The sequence below is a fragment of the Eutrema salsugineum genome, unplaced genomic scaffold (assembly GCF_000478725.1).
Source record: "Eutrema salsugineum unplaced genomic scaffold, Eutsalg1_0 scaffold_12, whole genome shotgun sequence".
NCBI lineage: Eukaryota > Viridiplantae > Streptophyta > Magnoliopsida > Brassicales > Brassicaceae > Eutrema > Eutrema salsugineum.
This window is the reverse complement of record NW_006256895.1, coordinates 7,623,256-7,639,315: the sequence shown is the minus strand read 5'-3', so window position 1 is coordinate 7,639,315 and position 16,060 is coordinate 7,623,256. Positions and strand designations below refer to the sequence as shown.

At 35.2% G+C, this 16,060-nt stretch overlaps 2 protein-coding genes across 2 annotated transcripts; one reads left to right on the top strand and one right to left on the bottom strand.

Moving 5' to 3' along the window:
• The first annotated feature begins 5,324 nt into the window (after positions 1 to 5,324).
• On the top strand, positions 5,325 to 6,101 carry LOC112089164. Its single transcript, XM_024160142.1, has one exon. The coding sequence runs from the start codon at positions 5,325 to 5,327 to the stop codon at positions 6,099 to 6,101; it is 777 nt and encodes a 258-aa protein (XP_024015910.1).
• Positions 6,102 to 11,754: 5,653 nt separating this feature from the next.
• LOC112089163 lies at positions 11,755 to 14,936 on the bottom strand. Its single transcript, XM_024160141.1, has 5 exons — positions 14,913 to 14,936; positions 14,693 to 14,841; positions 12,196 to 12,817; positions 12,024 to 12,154; positions 11,755 to 11,926 (listed from the first exon to the last, which is right to left on the bottom strand). The coding sequence occupies exons 1-5, from the start codon at positions 14,934 to 14,936 to the stop codon at positions 11,755 to 11,757; spliced, it is 1,098 nt and encodes a 365-aa protein (XP_024015909.1).
• Between the last annotated feature and the right edge of the window lie 1,124 nt (positions 14,937 to 16,060).

The window sequence follows — 16,060 nt, the reverse complement described above, 5'->3', positions numbered from 1 at the left end:
GTCGCGTGACTTGCTGGCCGTCTTCGAGTGGCTCCGGGGCAAATGGAATATCTTGAGATCCAACCGTTGGAATGTCTCCAAACCAAGTGCATTTGAAAGCTGGTTGATTCTTCTATAAGTTGTCCAATTTTTAGGGTGATCAGACGGTGAGAAGATCTTCGTCTGTCCATGAGAGTTCTGACGGTATGCATTGATCCAAAGAGTCTTTTTGTTCCAATTTGTGCCTCTTTATCCCAAATTACCTGAAAAGTCTTTTAAAATCCGGAAACATATAAATTCTTTGAAAACCTTTGAAAATGGAGTAAAAACACCTGTAAAAGATATTAAAGTGATCCATAAATATGGTCAAAATCCGGTGTTATCAACCGTTGAGGATCTATGTCAAGTCAAGTCCTCAGGTGTACTTGTGCATCCTTGTCTGGTGTGGGAACAGTGCTTTCTGGTCAATCAAGGGTGTGAAAGCTCATTGGCTAAGGGTATGCTGCATTCTTGAGCTCTCAGGTTGATTTCTCTTAAAGGTTTCTCGTACTCGTTATTCAGATTTTGATGCAGTGACCTTTCCCCCAGTGCAGCTCTCACAGACCACTTATATGATTATTTGGTATGTGTTACACAGTCGAGTGGTATGTATTTTCTCCTTAGCTCGCATGGGGACCTTGATCCATTTTTCTCCAAGTGTTTGTGATGGGCGCATATGTGCTGTATTAAAATGTGATGTTGGGCCCGTGGTATGTTTTTTTCTTGTTGGGCTTATGGCCTAGTTATCGCTACAGAGACTAGGGTTTTTGGTGAGTGTTTCATTGTCTTAGTTACACAGCTGTTGCTGTGTTTAGGTTGGGTAGATTAAGAATTGGTCAGTTGTAGTTGCAAGGTCGTGTAATTATGATTAGCTAGATCTAAGGGATTGTCTAAGTGATTCTTAATAAAAGGCAATAGTGTTTTAGCACTTCTGTGTGTTCTACTCTTAGTCTCCGTGAAATACACAAGTGACATCGGTGACTTGGTTCTTCTATGTTGGTGTTCATTCCAATTTGTGAAAACAACATCTTTGCATTCTTAAGGGATTTTTAGGATTTGGGTATCGGCGCTGTTGGTTGAGGCTTCTATTCATTAGACTTTCTCACCAAAGGCGGTTATTTGCGTGGGAAACAATTTCTTTGGCCACAACCATGGAGGAGAGTGCTTTTAGAAAATTATCAAGAATGGGATCATGGAAATTCTTTAAAGAAAGAGAAAACTATAATCATAATCTGGAAACGATGTTTGAATTTAAAGATCAAAGTCAATATATTTAACAAAGACACTGATACAGAAACATTGGTATCAGATTATCGAAAGTTTGGAACTATTATCGAAAGCATAAGGTTTTTTATGTGGTATGCAATTCAAAAGTTTAGCCGAGAGATGCTACTGGTACACATGTTTTCACATCAGATAAAGCTCAATTACAGATAAAAAAATAACAGATTTCATATTTCCTTAACGACTTTTATCTTATTCACTATTTGGAAAGCATCATATTTCACTATATGGCGCACATATCTGCTTATGACTTTATGTAATATTTTTGTGAAATTTTTATATTACTTTGTAATCCAAATTTGAAATAAATGAAACTGTTACTGCTAAAAAAAATTATTTTTAATATTAATTTTATTTTATTCTTATTTAATATTTTTCATTTTAAAATATAATTAAATTTTAAAATTGATAACTCAATAATTAAATTAAAAATTAATGCCTGACTCGTTGTCTCGCCTATAATCAATGATGAGGAAATTAGATTCCAGATTAGGTTCAAATCAAATGAAGTAGAATATCTTGTTAGAAAGAATTGCCATGAGAGTTAGCATTGCAAGTACTCTAGCTACCTCCTAGTCTAGTCTTAAATCACAAAAAAGCTGACATGAAAAATAGCATAAAAGCATACTAGCCAAAATCAACGTAGTTTTGTCTCAAACATTCCTAAAAATACTTAAAGGTCTAAGGTTACAAGAATTTAAAAAGAAAAATAGAAGAAAATGTAAGAAAATAAGATAAAAAAAAAATTCAGTAACGAGATAAACATCTTCACCCAAACTTAAATCACACTGTCCTCAGTGTAAAAAAAATGGTGAAAGGAAAAAAATAGATGCAATAAAAAGATAAAGAAAAATAGCTTTCAATAATATATAACAAAAAAACAAAATGTCAATAGACCCGTGTTTATGAGGGTGTGGTTATGATGAACGACTGCTATCGATCTCTGTTGCAGACGAGTCTTCATCGAACTGGTGGTTCTTCTAAAGGAAGTGTATCCTGCGTTGGTGTCGGAGTCACGTATGTGTGATGAACTAGCATGAGCAGATGGTGCACAGATAGTGCTGGTGCAGACTGGAGTCTGAGGCGTGGTGTACCTGCTTCTCTCTTGGCCTTGCCAACTAAGTACTTGCCAACAATGTATGGTAAAAGGGGGACAGATGGTTTGAAGATGATTTGGTACTAACCTGAGTTAGAGAAGTACTTGTACCCAAATCCATCTGGGTCAATTCTCGCGCTTGAGATGGTGCGCCCCCAGGAAAACTGAGATAAGTCAAACCAGTCTTCAGGAAGAGGAGCTTTGGTCGACAGATCTACTCCAGCGACATGCATGATTGCAGTATTGATACTCCCAAAAGCTAGTGAAGGGTCTTGGCATTCTGAAGTAAGGGTCTTCTGCTTCACCTTCACTAAGTTCTTCCCAATAATGCATGCAAAGCAAGCAAATCGAGGATGATATGGGTATGGTAGCTGAAGAGTGACAAGCTCGGGCCTGAGAACATTCGCTAGAATGGTCCTTGAGAAGATTGTGTGTGCCAAGGGCTTATGCACAAAACATATTGCAGGGTGAGTGAGGAGAGAAGATTTGGACTTTCTCTTGTCATAAACTCCTTGTCCCATGAACCCACACAAATCTTCCTCAGTATCTTTCACGAGATTGATCTCATCGAGATAAGACAGCTACATAGCTTCACAAAGCTCGGAATTGTGAGTGTTAAATGAGGATGTCCTTAAATAGAGAAAGAAAGTGTACCATCCAAAGCTCTCGGGTTAGCCTTATTCTTGTAGCACATAGTGACTGATGCTAAAAACTCCCGAGTAAGATCTTAATATGCAGGGTATTAAACTCCATCAATGGTCGAAGTCAGAGTAAATCGAGATACCAGATCACATCTTCTCTAATCCCAAGTGTCTCAAGAATATAGTAATCTATGCCAGGCATTGGTTTGATGCTAAAGTTTTTGAGCATCTCTCTGTAGTTGATGCTTGGGTTCATGGGTTGTCATAACAAAAAAAAACACCCAGATTTCGACAGCCATTTGTATTCCATCGAAAATGACTATTTCTTATAGATTAGCGACCAACCAAATATGTCGGTTTGAGCTTGTCGGAAATTAACCATCGATAAATAATCCGTCGGAAATTTTTGACAGAATAAAATTCATCGGAAACTAGTCAAATATATCCGATGGATTATGCACGACATCCTTCCACAAGATTTTATGACAACCGTTTTCATTTTTTCGACCGCTTTCCAACAACTTATACTGTATGGTGATATTTTGATGGATTTCTAACAGATTATTGTCGGAACCTGTTGTTACTAAACCATTGGAATGTCGTTGGAAAGCATCCGTCAGAATTTTGTCGAACATACTCTGTGGATAATATTTTTGATGGATTTTTGACAAATCCATTTCTGACGGATTATTGACGGGCTATTTCCAACGACCTTCCGACGGTTTAAATATCTTAATAAAACAATATAATTTATTAATACTATATTTTTAACTAAAATAATTAATAATTAATTAAAAAATAATTATGTAATAAATCAAAGATCAATTATTTCTTAAAATTTAAATTCCAAAACATAAGTTGTTTAAAAAAAACATTTTGGAATATAAAAAAACCAAAACTATTTAAATATATCCAGAAAGCTCGACTTTATAATTTCTTTCATCTTGGCTAACTCATCTCAGGTCGTGTTGTGAGTGGTCCCCAATCGTTCATGCCGCTGCTCCGTTTTCTCGAGCTTTTTGCCATGTACTTTGACCTCCTGGGTTAGCCATTTGATATAGACTTGGTACATCGGATTCGGGTACTGATAACCGGAAACGGAAGATTCTTAACTCAACGACACGTCCCTTGACTTTCCACGTTTGCTGCGAGAAAATTATAAACTATTAGACGTTGCCTCTTTGGTGGTTCTAGTTCACTGTCCTCATGCTTTGCTAGATACTTCTAAAATATTAGTGTCGTCTGCCTTTACATGAGCCAGTGTCATGAATCTGTCTATATTCAAGAGATGGTTGAAGAAAATCTGAACTTTTCATATAATACAGTTGTTATAATAATAATATGGAGATTTATCTACAATGTTTCACCGCCTCTGTAAAAGTCGGTAACATTATTTTATGTTTTTACTTTGCCTTTAAATAAGCTACTTACCCCTCTTTGTAACATAAGTCACATAAGTGAAAGAAAACTTTCTTCTCTCTTTACGTCTCTCTCCCTCTCATCTCTCTCCTTTCTCCACTTAAAGAAAACTGTATAATGTAATATATATATATATATATTAACACATATATCTTCATCAATATCACATAATATTTAAAATATTATTACCAACTGTTTGTATACCGAAAAAGTGAGGTTTAATTTATGTTTAATCCAGTTACGTTTATGTTTAATTCAAACTGATCGTTATGGAGACTATACCTTAACGATTATGATCATATGGCAGACTATATCTCCTCAGATCAAATATATGGTTAGCTTATGATCATATGGTAGATGTCTCTTCAGATCACTGCCTCCATATAATAAATGTTCGAAGACATTTAAGAAAAGTTTCTGAAGAACTAAGAAACATATGTTATGTCCAAAAAACATAATTGAAAAAAAATATCCCAAAAACATATATGAAAAGAAGTTCCAGAAGAATTATATGAAAAATATATATCAAGAAGATATATAAAAACGTTCCTGAAGAACAACATAATTAATCTCGTCCAGAAGACGAGTATTTATTTTAATTATTTTAATTATTGTTCTTTAAATTCTATTAATTATTGTTAATTATTTTCTGTTTATTATTATTTTAAATTCAGTATTTTAAATTCAGTTTTATTATGTTTACGAATTCTAAAATTTTATCATGTTTTATTAAATCAGAATTTTAAAATTGGATTATAACTAAATTTATAAATTGTTATATTGATTACAGTTATCATGTCGAATTCGAGATTACTACCATTGATATTTCCGGAAGATATTATATGAGATGTGCAGTAGCTGTAAGGATGCATCTAAAAGGAAATCAGTTCCTTGATACCATCGATAAAACAAAAACAACTCCTGAAGTGAAAAGGGCGAGAGCCATTATCTTTTTATTCCACCATATCCACGATGGTTTAAAAGATGAATATATCACGAAAGAAGATCCTGCAGATCTTTGGCAATCACTCCAAGATAGGTTTGATCACCAGAAATATTTGATCTTACCAAAGGCTAGACATGACTGGTTGAACCTCCGGTTTCAAGACTATAAGAGCGTTAGTGAGTATAATTCCGCTTTATTTGGATTCACTTATAGGAAAATGTTATGTGGTGAACAGATAAGTGATCATGATATGATTGAGAAAACGCTCTCAACATTTCATCCGGGAAATGTAGTCCTGGAACAACAGTACCGGGCAAACGGATACAAGAAGTATTCAGAGTTAATGCAAGTTCTATTGCTGGCAGAACAAAATAAGCAGGTCGTGATTTTAAACCATCAAACTCGTCCAACTGGATCAACTCCATTCCCAGAAGTGAAAGTTGCATCGTCAAGCCATGAAAATTGGCAAAGTGGACGTGGACACGGTCGAGGAAATGATCGTGGTCGTGGACGAGGTTTTGGACGTGGCCGAGGACGTGGACGAGGAAGAAGATTCCGTCCTGATGATTTCAACGATGGAAGAAATAACAAAAAGTTCAAGGTAATGAAGTTGGTAGCAAGAAACATGAGAATGCTTGCTACAGATGCGGCAAGAAAGGACATTGGTCATGTATCTGTCGTACGCCAAAACATTTAGCTGATCTGTACCAAGAATCACAAAAGGCGAAAGGAAAAGAAGGTGAAACCAACTTCATCCATAGAGAATCCAGTCTTTCTTTTAATGGTATAAGTGATGATACAAATCTCGATATTTCTGATTTCATGGTTGATCCCGAAGATATCAACGAAAAACAAAACGAGTAAAATATTCCCGAATAAGACGATGTGACATGATGTATACATAGTATGAAAATAAAATATAAAATCTAGTGTTTAAAAATGTATCTTTTGTTGTAAAAAAGGTTTTTATTGTAATATATACTCTTTTGTTTTGCTATATTTATTCATCTTTTATGAATATCTTGAATTCAGAAAATGTCAAAGATTAAGATCGAGGATAGAGATATATGTCTGGCAGACAGTGCTACAACGCACACAATATTAAAGGATAAAAAGTATTTCTCCTCTCTTAAAATAAAAGATTCCGTCAGAAGCATGAATACAATAATTGGTAATGCAAAAATTATTATGGGCTCCGGAAGAGTCAGTTTTTCAATGCCAAGGGGAACAAAATTTGAAGTAAATGATGCGTTATATTCCCCTAGATCTTACAGAAATTAGTTAAATTTTAAAGATATCCGCTGAAATGGATATCACATAGAAACTATGAATAAGAATGGCATTGAATATCTTTGCATTACATCAGTTATTTCGGAGAAAAAAGTTATACTAGAAGTATTACCAGCATTATCAACAGGAGTATATTCCACAAGGATAATATGACTGAATCATATGTTATGGTAAACCCGAAGTTTACAAGTACACTCAAAATCTGGCATGAACAATTATGGCACACTGGTTCAGTCATGATGCGGAAAATTGCAGAAAATTCTAATGGCTATCTGTTGAAAAACCAAAAGATTTTTCAATAGAGAGAATTTATATGTAATACTTGTTCTCAAGAAATACTCATAATCGGGAATGAATCTCCAGTAATACATGGTGATATCTGTGGGCATATTCATCCACCATGCGGGCCATTTCAATATTTTATGGTACAGTAGAACCTCTACAAATTAATACTCGATAAATTAATAATTATTATAAATTGATAAATTTCACTGGTCCCGAGTTGGACCAGTGTAAAAAACCATCAAATTCGATAAGATAATAAGATAATAAATTTTTTGAAATTCCTATGTAAATATATGGTCCCAAAATAAACATAAATTAATAATTATAAAAATCTTTGTGTGTATATATATAAGGTAAGATATAATATAGTAAAATATGATTAATGTGTTGTTTTTTTTTATTTAAGTTTGAAATTTTATTGAAAATCATAAACTTTTAATGTTATTTTTCTTAAATTCCATTTAAAATTTTGAAAAAAAATTAGATGTGATAATTGATTTTCTTACACGTAACTATTACAAAATATATTATAGTATTGACTTCAATTTTAGCACATTAAAGATAATAGCTATATTTTTTTCTAAATTTTGTACTAACAAACATTTATATTCTTACATAGATAATTCAGTTCACAATTAACAAATAGAAACAACTATTCTATTGCGATTGTTATGATTAGTAATCATAATTTTAAGTTTGTGCATGTGATTTTATAAGCATATGAGTTTACGTTCTTAAATAGAACATCATTTGAAAGAAAATTTAAGAAGAAAATTGGCAAAAATTGAATTTTTTAAATAAATTAATATCACGATAAATTAATAAAATATCATGATCCGACATTATTAATTTATAGAGGTTTTACTGTATTAATTGACACATCCAGTAGATGGTCACATATATGTTTATTGACAACAAGAAATACGGCTTTCACAATTTTCATTGCCCAAATAATCAGGTTGAGAGCACAGTTCCCTGATTATACGATAAAGAAAGTAAGGCTTGATAACGCTGGTGAATTCACTTCTCAAACTTTTAATGATTATTGTATGTCAATGGGAATTGATGTTGAACATCCTGTTGCCCATCTTCACACACAAAATGGCATGGCTAAGTCATTGATTAAACGGTTACAACTCATTGCTAGACCATTAATATTGAGAACAAAGCTCTAAATTTCAGTATGGGGTCATGCTATCTTGCATGCAGCGGCATTGCTTCAGATAAGACCGAGTTTGTCTAATAAATATTCCCCAATACAATTAGTATCTGGCCAGGAGCCAAATGTATCCCACCTGCTTGTTTTCGGCTGTGCGGTTTATGTTCCGATAGCCACGCCACAAAAATTAAAAAATGGGGCCGCAAAGAAGATTGAGAATATATATCGGTTATACGTCACCAAGTATAATTAGGTATATTGAACCGCAAACTTGTGATATGTTTACGGCACATTTTTCCGATTGCCATTTTAATGAAGATGATTTCCAGCGTTGGGAGGGGGGGGGAATTAAAGAAGTTCCAAAAGATGTTACATGATGCACACCATCCTTGTTGCACCTTGATCCTCCTACGAAACAACGTGAACTCGAACTTTAGAAAATATTCCATTTACAAAATATGGCAAATGAATTACCAGATGCTTTCACAGATACGAAAAGGGTGACAAAGTCATATATATCCGCTGCAAATGTTCCATCAAGAATCAATGTTCCAGAAGAACAAAATGATGGAAAATAGCATACGAACCCAAAGTTCAGTTGAAGAGGGGAAGGTCGATTGGCTCAAAGGATACAAATATCCGAAAGAAAAAGAAATTGGGAAAAAAATGAAAATGGTCCAGAATAACAACATACAGAGAAATGTCCTGAAGACGAAAATGACGAAGAAAAACATGAAATTTCCATTAATTACGCCGACGATGGAATATTATGGGCTAGAGATGAAATAGAAGAAAATGATAGAATATTCTCAATTCTCTGTATGCAAAGAAATTGAATAAGAAATTGATGATCCAGATCCAAGGTCCATATTGGAATGCCAGGAAAGATCTGATTGGGAGAAGTGGAATATGGCTATAGTAACGGAATTGATAAAAGAAAAGTTTTTGGACCTATTGTCACAACACCTAAAGATGTACAGCCGGTTGGGTACAAATGGGTTTTTATGAGAAAAGAAATGAGAAAAATGAGGTGACAAGATATAAAGCCCGACTTGTCGCTCAACAATTTTCTCAAAGACCGAGAATTGATTATGACGAAACATATTCTCCGGTTATGGATGCCATTACATTTAGATATTTGATGAGTCTTGCGGCATCTAAGAATCTAGAAATGTATATAATGGATGTTGTGACAGCCTATTTATATGGATCACTTGATAATGATATCTATATGAAAATCCTAGAAGGAGTGAAAATGCCTGAAGCATTAAGTTCCAAATCAAAAGAAATATATTCGGTCAAATTACAGCGATCACTTTACGGATTAAAACAATCCGGACACATGTGGTATAATCGCTTAAGCGAATATTTACTAAAAAAAGATATGTAGATAATGTAATTTTCCCTTGCATCTTTATTAAGAAATCTTCGTCAGGATTCGTGATCATTGCTGTTTCTGTGGATGACCTAAACATTATTGGAACTCAAAAAGAGATTGATGATGCAAGAACTCATATGAAAGACGAATTTGAAATGAAAGATCTCGGAAAGACAAAGTTTTTTCTTGGATTACAAATAGAGCATTCCCGATGGTATATTCGTACATCAATCAAATTATACTAAAAGGATATTAAAACGCTTTTGTATGGATAAAGCGATTCCTTTGAGTACTCCAATGGTTAATCGATCTCTCGATACGGAAAAAAATCCGTTTTGGCCTTGTGTAGATAACGAAGAAATATTAGGTCATGAAGTACCTTATATGAGCGCTATTGGTGGACTTATGTATCTTGCGAATTGTACCCGACTGGATATAGAATTTGCTACAAATTTACTTGCAAGATATAGTTCGTCCCCTACGCGTAGATATTGGAATGGAATAAAACATATTTTCCGTTATCTTCAAGGAACAATTGACTTGGGATTATTTTATCCTAGAAACTCCAAACTTGGTTTAGTCGGTTTTGCAGATGCAGGCTATTTATCAGATCCTCATAAAGTTCGGTCGAAAACCAGATATGTTTTAACGTTTGGAGGAACCGCAATCTTTTGGCGTTCTCAAAAGCAAACATTAGTCGCCACTTCCTCAAATTATGCAGAAACTATTGCGTTTCATGAGGCATGTAGAGAATGGTTTAGCTCAGATTTATGACTTATCATATACAAGAAGCAAGCGGAATAGTCATCAACAAAGAGCCGACAAAATTGTTCGAGTATAATGCTGCATGTGTCGCTCAACTAAAAGAAGGCTACATTAAGAGTGATAGAACGAAATATATTCCTCCAAGATTTTTCTCTTATACTCAAGAGCTCGAGAAAAATCAAGAAGTCAATATCCAGTATATTCGTTCAAGTAACAATGCGGCAGACCTCTTTACAAAGGTGCTTCCTACTATAATATTCAGAAAGCATATTCAAAGTATCGGAATGCGTTATTTGCGGGATTTATGAAGAAAACATTATATCCATCAGTTTAGAAGGAAATTGCATTACTGTACTCTTTTTTCTTTATCATGGTTTTTATTCTATTAGGTTTTTCCATGATAAAAATTTTAACAAACCAAATCGTAATTTATAAACATTAATAAATAATTAAGGGAAAGTATTATAATAATAATATGGAGATAATTATCTACAATGTTTCACCGCTTCTGTAAAAGTGATAACATTATTTTATGTTTTTACTTTGCTTATAAATAAGCTACTTACCCCTCTTTGTAACTTAATTCACATAAGTGAAAGAAAACTTTCTTCTCTCTTTACGTCTTCTTTCCCTCTCATCTCTCTCCTTTCTCCACTTAAAGAAATCTGTATAATATAATATATTTATATATATAAACACATATATCTTCACCAATATCATATAATATCTAAAAACAGTTTATTTATAACCTTTTTTTTTAATAATATGTTAAATTATATTCAAGAAAAAATAGACTTTTTACAGGATCCAGTTTTTGTGAATCAGAAAAAAAAAACAAAAAACAGAGCTTTTAATTGTAAAACAGAGCTTTTTTCCAATCTAAGGACTTTTTCTTGTTGCAAACCATGTTTGCAATCCGTCGTCATACTTGCATCTGCCTATGCTTTGTCTCATCGTTGTTAGTCTGTTTCAGACCATTACATCGATTTTTTTTGCATACCACAGCTGCAGGGTTAGGTACTTCTCCATGGCGCCTGTTGTTTCTCTCTCTCCATATTGTATGGATCGTTGCTTAGAAAGTATATTGCAGAAGAAAACTTTTTGTTCTGGTGGTCCTCTGGTGGATGATTTGGTCTAGCACCTCTGCCCAATTTTTGGTGAAGTCAGGTTCCATGACACCTCCCATTAATGTCTCCCATATTTCCCCTGTGTATGAGCATTCAAAAAACAGATGTTCTCGACTTTCTACTGGTTCGCTGCAGAAGGAGCAACCTGTGTTTACGTTGATGTTCCATTTCGCCATACGTTCACCCGTCGCAAGCCTGTTTTTTGCTGCCAGCCATGTAATAAATGCGAATTTGGGAGTAGCTGAAGGAAACCAAATGCCTTTGTGGGTATTCCATTGAGCTTTTGGTGTCCTTATGAGCTCCCATGTTGCTTTCGAACTGAAGTCTGTTTTGAAAGTCCCATCTGTTACCCGCCACATTGGGATATCTGTCTCCTCGTGATCACGTGTGTCCCCTTTTTGGCTCGTATTTCCTCCTCTATTTGCTGTAGAAGGGTGTTACGATGCCTCCTTCTCCTTGTACCCTCCATAGCACTTCCAAGTGTGGCGTTTATGGAGATACCCAAATCGATGCAGCCTCTGAACCCAAAAACCTCAAACAGACAACCCTTTGTGCTCCAGTTGTCGTACCAAAAAGCTGTGTGATAACCGTTTCGAACCTCAACTCGATACAGACCCTTTGCCATCTCCCGATACTTCAAGATCTTTTGCCATATCCATGACCCTAAACTGGTTGTGTCTTTCACCGCCCAGAAGGTAGTTTGCTTGATCAGATGCTTGTGTATCCAACTGACCCACAGAGAGTCTCTGGACGAAAGAATCCGCCAGATAAGTTTTAACACACATACCTTGTTCACTTCGTCTAAAGGTTTCAGATCCAACCCTCCTTCCTTTTTTGGTGAGCATACAATATCCCATGCAACTTTAGCCTTTTGTCCGTTGAGCTCTTGTCCAGACCATAAAAATCCTGCACATATCTTATCGATTTCTCGTATACAGGCCTTGGGAAGACGGAAAGCGGCCATCCAGTAATTGATTAGACTATAAAATACTGAGCGAATTAACTGCAAGCGATCCCCAAATAAGAGGGCTCTCGCAGTCCATGTGTTTATCTTCAGCTGAATTTTTTCCAGCAGAGGTATGTAATCCGTTTTTGTCATCTTCCTTGTCGTCAAAGGTAGTCCTAAGTAGCGAACAGGTAACACTCCTTGTTCGAAAGGGAATTCAGAAAGGATGTCCTCTCGAACTGCAGCTGTGATCCCTGCCATATAAACCGTGGACTTTTCAATGCTGATGCGGAGACCAGAGTGTTTAGCAAAATCATCAAATACCGCTAGAGCTTCTACAATGGAGTTCTTTTCCCCTTCCACAAACACCAACAGATCATCAGCAAAACACAGGTGTGTAAGAGCTAATGGAGCACACTCAGGGTGATAACCAATTCTTTTATCCAAAGCTGCCTTGTCAAGTCTTTTGGATTACACGTTCATACATATCACAAAGAGATATGGGGACAGAGAACAGCCTTGTCTCAGGCCTCTAGAGCTTCCAAAATAACCTGCCAACTCACCGTTTAGCTGAACTGAGAAAGAGGCTGAAGATATGCAGAGATGAATCCAGTGTATGTATTCATCTGGAAAATCCATTTTAATGTAGCGGTTGCAAAATTTTCCAAAAAATAAAAAGATAATTTTTGTTTTGCTTACATCTATATTTGTGTATTGAGGAGATTGCTGACACTTTCTGATGTTTTTCTTGAAAAGGTATGATGGATCTATTTTAATACGGATTTCCTGCGGTCTTTCTAAAAACACTGTTTTGGTGTTTGGAAAGTTGTTCAAATCAACCATAAACATGTTTTAATGTTTATTATATATATAGTACATGCTAAAGTTTCAGAAAAACTTAATAAAAATGGATTTCTAAATTTCTTGAGTTTTGGAAGATTGTGTTAGTATAAGTATAAGAAAAAGTATAGGATTTAGATGTTAAGTGGAAAAGTTGTTTTTAAAAAATATGAAATCATTAGCTGATTAAGATGTTGGTTATTTTGCATCTTTTGTAGATATGAAATGGAGATGTAAACCTTTTTTAATTTTCTAAATCATAAACCTTAAATATACACAAAAGTACTATAGCCGTCGAAAATCCATCGAAAATGACTATGTCCGTCACAAAAGCGTTAGAAATTACAGACAGATTTCTGACGGATATTTTAGAAACATGGTTTTTGGGTTGGAAATATGGGTTTTAAGTTGGATATTTTATTCAAAGTAACCATAAATATGTTTTTTTAGTGTTTGGAATATATTTTACATGCTAAAGTTTCAAAAAAAATCTTAACGGAAAAGTATAAAAATATTTGTGATAAGAGAATAAAACATGTTTAAAAAAAATAGTGTTAAGGCATATTTTAAAAAAAATTACATTTGTTTTAAACCAATCATTGAAACATACAACTATCCGTATCCGAAGAAGAATGATCTGACGCCACTGAATCCGGTTCTTCAAAAAATTCATCAAAATCTTCTTCAGAATCTTCAAATACCCGATCGTCTGCATCTACTGTCAAATCAACAACAAGGTTGACCTCAAGAGAATGTTCGATGGAGCCTAAACCTCCTGAACTTTGTTGAAGGGGTTTGTGTCCAAAATCCCCTGAATCGTACCCCTTTGGACAAGATCACAGTAATCCACCGGTCTTGCTTGTTTGTCACACGAGGAAAGAGAATATAGCATACCTACACAATGTCATATAAAATTTTAGTGGCTCAAAATTTATATAAATAAATGTTAAATTCGAATCAGCAAAAGTAAAAATGTTTAAACGAACCTGGTCTTCTTGTGAAGCAAGTATAAATAGATCGTATTTCTAGAATTGTGTACTCCTCGGTATTGATGTAACCCCAAATTAACCGTGTCCCACACCGCTTCCAGGTAATTGGTCATACCAGTCACATAAAAATGTGACGCATCTCAAACCTAGTATTCTCGGATATTGAACATCTAAAATCATACGTAGAACACCATAGTATACAATATCACCAGCCTGAGTAGATACATCACAATCTAAAGAGGAAAGTGGCTAGTGAGTTCTTGATCAGCGAGAACTGGTACCGATTAATACCTGAGAATCTTAGTGTGAAAATAAGTACCTCAACTCCCTAAAATTTAATTATCTGAACCTGAACAAATTTTGTTTTGCCAAATTAAACCTAGAGGCTTGGTTGTTCTTTCCATGCTTGGTGATGACGTTTTAGTGAGTTTGGCTTGGACACAAACTTCACATTTGTATTTGCTTATTTTGTATTTTGGAATAAGATTCATGTTCATCAATGTACTCACAGACTTGAATTGACATGTCCTAAATGTTTGTGCCAAAAGTTGAAAGACTCAGACAAATAAGCAACTGGTTTCTTGTTATTCATCTTAGGGTTCTTTGAGGTAGAAGCCTTGGTTACGTTGTTTTTACGAATCACTGCCTCAGTGGACATCTTAAGCAACCAATCATAAACATAACCCTTTCCCAAAAACATCTTATTCTTCATTAGTATCAGCGTATCACCTTCCAGCTTGATGCTGCATCCATGTTTGCTCATGAGAGATTCTGAAATGAGATTTTAGTGCATGTCCGGCAAGTAGACGACATCGGTTGAAAATTATATGAAAAACGGCGCTGGGATTAGCGTTCATCTTTAGGGGTCCATGTTCTAAAACACAGGGAATTTAGTTAAAGATTTTCTATGACTCTGAAACTAGGATAGACACTTATAAGATTAGCCAACTCTCGCCACCCTAATCATCTAATCACTTGTTCATGGCAATTAACTCTCGCTCTCATGCCATAACAAGATCATGCATTTCAGATCGGAATCCATCTTGGCTTACGTATACTCCGTAGGTAGATTTTGTCTCCTAAGACGGTAACGTCCATAAGATCCAGTTCATGCAGCTAAGATACAACACTCTCGTGACTCGGATTTAACCTAGGAGTGATCAATCCAGAGTTACTGCTTTGAGATTTGGATGAATGGGAGAATCATTTAAAAATTGAAATCCTTTAACCTAATAACCTAGATGTCATTCAAACATAGGATCCCCTTTGATGGTCCCTTCACTCAACTCGGTGACTACTCAGACATGGCTGAGCTTGACATCATCATCGGTTTAAGAACTAGAAAGTAGTAAAGTAAAGAAAAAAAAGTTGCAGAAAAACTTCTCTTATTGAAGACAGTGTATGGCGATGAAAAGCTTCTACAGATGCATAAAAATAAAACCTAAAGCTACAAATGAGTTCTCTCTCAAAGAGAAGAAAAAGGCTCTCTACAAAAGACCTAAAATTGAGTATTTATAGTGTTTCTTTAAGTTTGGGCGTCTAGGGCTTGTAAAATGGGTACAGGAAGTGTCTTGGGCCTTATTTGGGCTTTTGAGGTTCGGACATAGGTCCACCACGAGTGAAGGAGGCTGAGCCGCGGTGGGGAGAAGCTTGGCCGCGGGTGAAAGCTTCTGTTCTTGACTGAGCTGTGTTAATTTGCCTTCAGTGCATTGATGATGTCTAGAGATCTAACCGTTGGATTGCATTGATTCCAAGTGTGTTGGAAAGCTGGTTATCTCCTCTATAATATCTCCAAATTTCTAGATGATCAAACGGTGAGAAGGTCTTCTTTGGTGGCCAAACTTCTGATGGCCTGAATTTATCCAAAAGTGTACTTT